The 9144-nt window shown below is 41.1% G+C and overlaps 1 protein-coding gene across 4 annotated transcripts in view; it reads right to left on the bottom strand.

Annotated features, from left to right (window-relative positions):
* lpin1a (lipin 1a) overlaps window positions 1-9144 on the bottom strand; it is a 35573-nt gene that overhangs the window by 19970 nt on the left and 6459 nt on the right. For 3 of the 4 annotated variants that reach the window (XM_049597978.1, XM_049597962.1, XM_049597953.1), the window contains exons 2-3: window positions 1905-2105; window positions 1143-1238 (exon numbers count right to left, since the gene is read on the bottom strand). In XM_049597978.1, coding sequence (XP_049453935.1) covers window positions 1143-1238; window positions 1905-2105 — 297 coding nt within the window. Of the gene's footprint in view, window positions 1-1142; window positions 1239-1904; window positions 2106-5622; window positions 5795-9144 lie in introns of those variants that run through there. The other variant, XM_049597969.1, reaches the window with a different exon arrangement.

Raw genomic sequence — 9144 nt, forward strand, 5'->3', positions numbered from 1 at the left:
TTTTACACATATCGAGTATGGATAAAGATATTTTTATATTTTTATATCGTATCTCAGCGAGCTGCGCTGAAGTAAAATATGAGTGCTGCCATGACTAACTTTTCAGGGTTGTAAAATCCAGCCTCAAAGCAGTATAAACAGCTGTGTGGTGTCTTAGCAGGCCATTGCGTTGTACAGCCAGGCTGCTGTTGAAAGAGCCTAGGATTAGAATTTCTAATTTCAAGACATATTTATATATATTTATGGTTTCTATATGAAAACTACAAAAAAAATGTTTCCACAGGTTACAACTACTTTATCTATGTACGTTTATTCAACACAGTCCTCATTCCCTGTTTCCAAAGACCCCCTGAAGTAAAATAACTTTTATGTGCTCTGTATCTCTCTGCCTGGAACACTCTGTAATTACACATAAAACTGTCAAAGTTGGTCAATCTGTGTGAAATCAAATTACTGTTGCAAATACTTGGTGCTCTCTCTTTAGACTATTGATGTTTTTGGGATGTTTTAGGATCTCGAACAGATTATTTTTATGGTTTTATACAATTCTTGATTTATTAATTTGTTTTTAAAATGAAATCATATACTCTTTACTCTTCATCTTTTACATGATTGTATTAGAAGCTTTATTCGTGATTGTATTATATCATTTCCGCTTAATTCTGATTTTGTGGCACATTTTGTGTTGTCAGGGACAGGACACTCTTGATTTTGCACTTACTGCATTCACAGAGATAAATGTCCTTTGGCTCATTCTGTTTTGATTTTTTTTCTTGTAGCCAAACTTCACTGTCAAACAGGTCGGTGACTTTTAAAAGACTTTGAGGGCTCCACCAGCAGCTGCCCAGCAGAACTCAGTCTCATGTTGCACCTCACACTACTAGAGAGGCGGGGCACAACTCTGCTGCCTCTTGGTCTGAGCAGCAAAAATAGCGATCTGAACCTGATAATTAATATGACAATGACATATAATGCCGTTCATAATGCAGATTCATCGGTAGGTGGTGAAATCAGTTAAAACTCTCAGAATACAAAAGCGTCCAATTTGAGCACTGCTTGTATTTTAGTTCGGCCTGTACGACCTTTATGTCTGTTCCCTCCTATATTTGTGAGTGTTAACGACTCTGTCAATCATTACTCACCATTGTGTTCTCAGTCTCTGTGACGAAGAAGGCCTCTCCATTCTCGCCCAGCTTCATATGCAGACTCACCGGCTCGCCATTAATCTCTATGTCCACCTGCAGGACAGAATTAAAGTGTCTTAACATGTTTTAAATCTCACTGGCATGAATAAAACAATCATCAGTGTGTGATTTTGTGTCGACACAATGAGTAACTGTTAGTTTTGTAAATAAATAACCATCTCATCTAACAGATAACAGTTGCTGTTTTAATGTAACTTAGCTGCTAAGATGCAGAAATGCATACACACACAGTGTTGGGTGCGCTGCACTGTAATTCCCTTTTAATGTACTGTATGTACTGATTGATTTTCAGTCAGTACGATACAATATTACAGTAATACAATATTGATTTTCAGTAAGTACAATATGATTTCTGGCCTGTTGAACTGCTGCATTACATATAAAATATCGTCAATATTTTGCAGCAACATGTGAATTTAACATAAAAAATAACTGTGATATTGAATACCGGCCTTTTACTTGTAAAAACTATTTTCTTAACTGAAGTAAAAGGCCTGATAACGTGTTCCACCACTAATTAAAACTTCTGTTATCATCTTACGAACCCTTTGTGCCTTTGCTTTGACGCTGTTGTCAGAATATAAGTATTAGCAACAGACTCTGACCTCTCAAATTACCTGTACACAAAACCACACTGCACATGCAGATGGAAAAAAAGGTAGTGAAAGCATGAAGGGTGGCAGCACCCTATAATCTCACCACTTTCTCACGGGACCGCAACACACCCATCTTGCCGAAGCGGACGTGGAATGGGGAGCACTGCAGGGTGCCATCTGGCTGTCGTACCACGATAACATCTATACATCCAGACAGTGTTGCAGGGTTGAGTCCCCTGTATAGCTCCTTGACCTGCACGAACACCTGGCCCGCCAACTGACCCACATAGTTCATGGTCTGTAACTGGAGACAGAGAGGGAAGGAAAGAGTTCCTGTTGGTTACTTTCTCACAAAGAAGGCACATCTTTTTTTTCTCTTTAATCTGTAATCTGCATTTCAGGCCTTTCATATATGCACAGCATCATACACTGGCAGGACAAATGACCCTTCGTGGACCTATTGGCTATTGGGGACCAAATGCTTGACAGATGAGCTGTTCTGTGCAACCACGAGGCCTCACTGCCACATTAAAACACATTATTGATCCACTGAGTCCAATTACTGCCCACACACACTGGCCGATCTCTGCTGCGACCATAAACAATGACAGTATTCTTGTGGCCTTGCTGAGCATGGCATATGTTTGTGGTTGTGACTGGTGTTGGTATGTGAGTGCATGGATGAGAAAACATTCAGCTCTTCCTAAAAAAAAAAAAGATGTTTTGATGTCTTTTTGTTTTTTTGTCAGTTGAAAACAAAAATGATAATAGAAACAAAAAAGCCTTTTTTCCTTTGTAATGCAAATACACTAATTAAGGGGGGAGAGTTTGTGTTGCTGTGCCAGTCTCTCTGATCAACAGCCTCTAACGCTCTCTGTCTAGAATGCCAAACATGACCCTGGAGAGAGACACAGACAGGGAAGTGCTCTCACTGGGCTCGGAGATGGGTTGCTGTTGATTTGAGGGGCAGAGAGAGAGAATAGAAAGAAAATATATTCAGCATCCAGGAGAAATCAACAATATTGTTTAAAGTTATTAATAGCTAAATATATATTCCATGCTTTCATACAAATACTTAAACATGGAAAGACTGTGAGAATGTGTACAGTTTACTTGTTGTCTTGGATTATACACCAGCTACTGGTCCTTTGGGAGCTCCTGCAGGGATGACGTCAGTGAGGGGTATGCAGTAAACAGATTTTTGTAGAGTACTGTGCAAAATGTCTGAAGCCACTTTCATATGTTGTACAATGCAACAGAATCATTTATGCACCTGATCACCAGAGGTGGGATCAAATCATTGTTTTGCACGTCACAAGTGAGTCTCAAGTCTTTGCACTCAAGTCCTGAGTCAAAGCCCGAGTCCTAAACCCTGAGTTTCGAGTCCCAAACAAGTAATAATGCGTTCTTCACCAAATGTAAAGCCACTTTAACAACAGAGTGACAACGCTAGTTGAGTATTAGCTTGATAACTTTGCTAATACTAGCCTCAACTTACTGTTCTCTGTGTAACTTATAATGTTGAATGAAGCTGGATGTTGCTGTGTCTCCATCTGTCATTTTCAACCCACACGTTTTACATACTGCAATTTGTTTTCGTTGACCACCACATATTTTTTTGCACACAAATGAATTGGTATCCTGAGTTAACGTTCATATTGCTCTCCTGCAACTTGAATGGATGCTGTTGGATCAGTTCAAACAAAGTAGATTCCAGAGTCGAGAGTCGACTTGCTAGGACTGAACAGAATTAATGTTAGTCGGTTTGGTGGTCCTCTTTTTAAGACAACATACTTTTTAATGAAGGTGTCAAGTCCAAGTGAAATCAGGAGTCTTTGCTGTTAAAGTCCAAGTTGAATTGCAAGTCTTCGTTGTCTAAAGTCTAAAGTCGTCCAATTTGTGACTTGAGTACACAAGTCTGCTCATCGCCGAACATTTATCATTATCTATTCAGCAAACTGCATGCCAGTAGTGTTTTTTATCAGCTTTAAACAAGGGTAAAAGCATTGCTAATGTGACACCTCGGAATTGCTTTGGCTTTCTTATTGTGAAAACAACGAATACACACTCACACACACACACACACACACAATACTGTATGTGTCATCGCTATCTTATCTGCATAACAAAGTGTTCCACCTGCCACCTGCTTGTGCTGACTCAGATTCTGGCATACTCTATCTCCCAGCACACACACAATATTACTGTGTGCCTCAGAGACAGATGGCTCAATATTTTGGCAGACCATGTGAGAACATTCTAATGACACAGATGATTCGTTAACACCCATCAATTACTGCAGTGTGGGGCTCCTCTGCTGTAATGACCCAGCATTATCCTGTTGTGCATCAGAACGGCTAGACACAACACACTACAACACTGTTATTAATCAAATTAATATGCTGTGTCCAGACTGAGCCAAATCACACAAAATTAAATGTAGGTGTTTTATACAAATATGTCACATGTACTTAAAAATAAACATACAAATACAGGAACAGACTTAAAAAGATTAGTGGTCGATCTATATTATCGAAATATAACTTAAAGGGAGATGTAGCCATGCAGACAGTTTGGCTTTTCTTAGGGAATGTTTCTGTGCTGAATTTCTATGACACTAGTTCCAATTTAAGCGTTGATAGTAAAATCTGGGGATTATTCACAGTAACCAAAACCCTGTTTCTGGGAAGCAAAATGTTTTTCAATGGTAGGATGACAAAAAAGAGAGGGAGAGCAAAATATCCTGCCTGGCCAGATACCACAGCAGTGAAAATGTTCCTGGTGTACTGCTGTTGTTGTTGGTGGTGGTGGTGGTTGTCATTTAGGTGAAAAGCCCCTTTAATCTCTTAGTGTGACTTATTGCTCAAGAACTGGGAGTTGGACTGTTTGACAATGATTACATAATTATTGACCCCTTCACCGTCATGTTCATTGTCTGGCAAACACACACATGCACAATACACATGCACTCATCCCTCAACATGCCACAGAGCTGATATCACTGTCAACATACACCACGTGCAAACAGATGGGACCATTCACACACACACACACACACACACACACACACACACACACACAACCAAAGCCTTGCCCACTCTTCCAGGAAATCTCTGTTTAACAGCCAATCGGCCAAGTTACCAGCTCTATCCTCTGATTTATGTGTTGTTTTACCAAAGAAACAACACAACAGTGAAGAAACCTTTAAATTACATCTGTTATTTCTGAGGAGAGCCACACAGAGGCTTATTTAATAACACATAATTCAATATAAAACTCACTACAGCACAAACCGAAAGGCAGACTGAGGTGTGGATTTGCAGATTATAATGTAAAGGATTATCCAATTACATCATTTTAATGTGACTGGAGCAGCAGTCTGATACTCTGGGATTACTGACTGTTACTACTAAATAGCTACAAGGACACACGGAGATCATTAATCAGTTATTGATGATGATTATGATTTTTTTTATAATAAATTAAAATTGCCTATAATCATGCAACATAAACAGCAGGAAATGTCGTATTTTCATGGCACAAAAACGCCCATGTTGAAGCTGAATAACAGCGGGATCAACATGGGGTTCATAAAGTGACTGTAATATCATATGTGGCCTGTGAGGCGTCATGTAAACATCTGCACACGGGGTGAGGCTCTGCAGCCCGCTGCCATCATTCAGCCGCACATTATGATACACAAACCAAGGTGAAAGCATCCTTTAAGCCTCTGACTGTGCACATAATGAATAAATATCCTGTTATAATGTTTATTATTTCCCTCACGGCAGGTTACTGTACGGCCCGGCAGTCCTACTTACATTATTTATTGATGTCGCTCTTCGCTCTGAAATCTTTCCTCCATCCAAACTGAACCGTCCTGTGCAGCCTTAGTCCGTTACGTGTCTGTCTTTAGATCTGACATGGTGTGTAACGCGCTCCTGTCATCTGATATTGACTCCTCGGTTCCAGGCTGCTTCGCTTTTTAAACCGCACTTAAAATATTCCTCCCACCGACACCGGGACTGCAGACACACAGTGATCCGGTTGGCTGGAGCGGCGATGACGTCACACAATGTTGACTGAAAATGTCCCTCTTACAATCAGATCTATTTGTGATTAGGTCATGTTATTATTGTGTTTTTTATTCTATATCCTGTAGCCTGTTAACTGTCTATGTCTATCACGTTGACTTGTGTTGTCTACTGCTGACTGATGAGGTTTTATAAAAGAATTAAAGATTGTGACTCATGATTTTATTAATGGTTTACTGATTCTTTTGAGTATAACATATATGCCATAGCCTACAATAAAAGAACTACTCGCTCTGTTGTGGCTGTGTCTATCCTAACCCAGGATGACACTTGATTTGTCATTTAAAGAGGGACACCGCCTAAAACAAAAAACAAATATTTTTTCCATAGCTCAGGAAAGTTCAGTTAATACTGCTCAAAAAAATAAGGGAACACTTAAATCACACATCGAATCTTGAACAAGTTGAAAATCATTACTGATGTACACTGTAGAATTTGTTGAGAAAAAATTACGTAACTTCATTCAGTGGATTAAAAAATCAAAGTAAAAAACTGAAATCACAGGCTGATCCAACTTTTTTTTTTAAATTTTATCATGGCAACTCATAATGTGACTCTGTATGCACTCCCGACAATGTCTGTGCATACTCCTGATGAGTCGTGGATGGTGTCCTGGGGGATCTCCTCCCAGACCTGGATCAGGGCATCAGTGAACTCCTGGACAGTCTATGACAGTACTTTACCCATAACATCCCATGGGTGATCAATTGGATTCAGGTCAGGGGAACGAGAGGGCCAGTCATAGCATCAATGCCTTCATCATCCAGGAACTGCCTACACACTCTGGCCACATGAGGCTGGGCATTGTCCTGCACCAGGAGGAACCCAGGGCCCACTGCACCAGGAGGAACCCAGGGCCCACTGCACCAGGAGGAACCCAGGGCCCACTGCACCAGGAGGAACCCAGGGCCCACTGCACCAGGAGGTACCCAGGGCCCACTGCACCAGGAAGAACCCAGGGTCCACTGCACCAGCGTAAGGTCTGACAGCCGCTCTGAGGATTTCATCCTGGTACCTAAAAGCAGTCGGGGTATCAGTGACATTGACATGCTGGATGCTGGAATGCTGGATCATGTTACAGGCAGCATAACATTGACCACGGCATCTCCAGATCCTTTTACGCCTGTCACATGTGCTCAGTATGAACCTGCTCTCAACTGTGAGGAGAACGGGGTGCCAGTGGTGAACCTGTCAATTCTGGTGTTCTTTTGCGAGTGCCAGTCGAGCTGCATGGTGCTGGACTGTGAGCACAGGTCCCACTAGAGGACGTCGGGCCCTCATGCCACCCTCGTGGAGTCTGTTTCTGACAGTTTGGTCAGAAACATGCACACCAGTAGCCTGCTGGAGGTCATTCTGTAGGGCTCTGGCAGTGCTCCTTCTGTTCCACTCGCACAAAGGAGCAGATACCGGTCCTGCTGCTGGGTTGATGCCCTTCTACAGTCCTGTCCAGCTCTCCTTGTGTAACAGCCGGTCTCCTGTTTCTTCCTCCATGCTCTTGAGACTGTGCTGGGAGACACAGCAAACCTTCTTGCGACCGCACATATGGATGTGCCATCCCGGAGGAGCTGCACTACCTGTGCAACCTGATCGGGCAGCAGGTGTACCGTCTCATGCTACCAGTAGTGACAAGGACACTAGCAGAACATAAAACTAGTGAAGAATCAGTCAGGAAGAACAGGAGAGAGCATCTGTCTGTGGTCACCACATGTAAAATCATTCCCTTTTGGAGGTTGTCTTGCTTTTTTCTCTCTATTGCACCTGTTGTCACTTTCATTTGCACCAAAGCAGGTAAAACTGATTCATAACCACTTGTGCTTCCTAAATGGACACATTGATATCCCTGAAGTTTAACTGGCTTGGTGTTAGAAAATAAAGCCAACAATGAAGTGCCCAAAACTGCAACTCTTTAAACGGCCACTTGAGGCTGGCCCCGGCAGCTAGTCCCCATAGACATCCATGTTTAAATGCCTAACTTAACACCACAAATCAACATGTCCACAGCCTGGTACAGCAAATGGTCTCGGTCTGTAATTTCCCCCATTATGACAACTGTACAAGGGGTGAATTTATATATAATTCAACCATTGACATTTTATTAAGGTGTAAAGTTACACATAATCACAGTTACACATCCATTATTTTTTACAGTCTATGAGCGTCTTCTATAATCTCTTCCCCAATTCATGGAGCAGCTCCAGATGGTAGACTTGATGACATCACAAATTTGAATTTTAGCAGTCTGGATTTAGATATGGGAGAGAGTTTTTTCACTTTTACCAATATTTTTGGACTGTCTTCGACCATCTTAGACCACATCTCTATCTCATTAAATGTGCGATTTAAGGGGGAACATCTCCACTCAGATCTTTGTGATTCTTTTTTTCTGGTCATCCATCCACAGCGCTGTCAGGCAAGTGTCAGTTATCAAAAGGGGCCACATTAAATCTGCAGTTTTGTCCATAATGCGTAAACTCTCAGTATGAAGTTGTCAAACAAAGAGGTATAACGTTAACTGAGATCATTAAAATATTCCACAGGGATGATGAGTTTAGTGGTGCTTAAGGCGGATCAAACCATCACATTCCCTTCAATATCAATACTTTAAATGTAATTCTCTATCACTTCCTTTTTTAAACTATGAGCAGAATAGGAAGCAACATGTGAAAACCCAGCAACCCAAACTACAAACTATAAAGTACATAGAAGCATTCAAATAAGACAAATATAACAATCTTAGATTCCACAGAGTTGACTAAATCTTAAAAAGCACATGCAGAACAGTATGTTTGCTCATTCAAACATTTCTTCCTGTGTACGACTGAGAGAAGAGGAACAGTAAACAGTATCTTGTTCTTATTCTAAAGAAAAACAAGTCTAGTATGTGGAGCAGAGGAGACAAGAATAGCAGTGACATTCAGAAGACTCGAAGGCATCTGTAGTTGTGCAATGTACTGAATGTGTCTCAGTTTTCAAAATCTACCCACCTACCCTGACACATCGAGGTCAGGCCGAGACATTGTTCATTATGATTGGTTCTCAAAATGGCAGAGTTCACTTAAGCAAATTAAGAATGTGCTGTAAAGCTTTTATGGTTTTGAAATAAATGTAGCATATGAACATTATGTGACCTTACTGAAATGTTCTAATATGGCAACCACATTAACCACAACTGCAACATGGTACCCTACATCTCTGGGGAATAATGTGGTCTTTGATGAAGCTCCAGGATATCTACAACAACATGAAGAC

Source organism: Epinephelus fuscoguttatus, linkage group LG2 (assembly GCF_011397635.1).
Source record: "Epinephelus fuscoguttatus linkage group LG2, E.fuscoguttatus.final_Chr_v1".
In the NCBI taxonomy this organism is placed as follows: Eukaryota; Metazoa; Chordata; class Actinopteri; order Perciformes; family Serranidae; genus Epinephelus; species Epinephelus fuscoguttatus.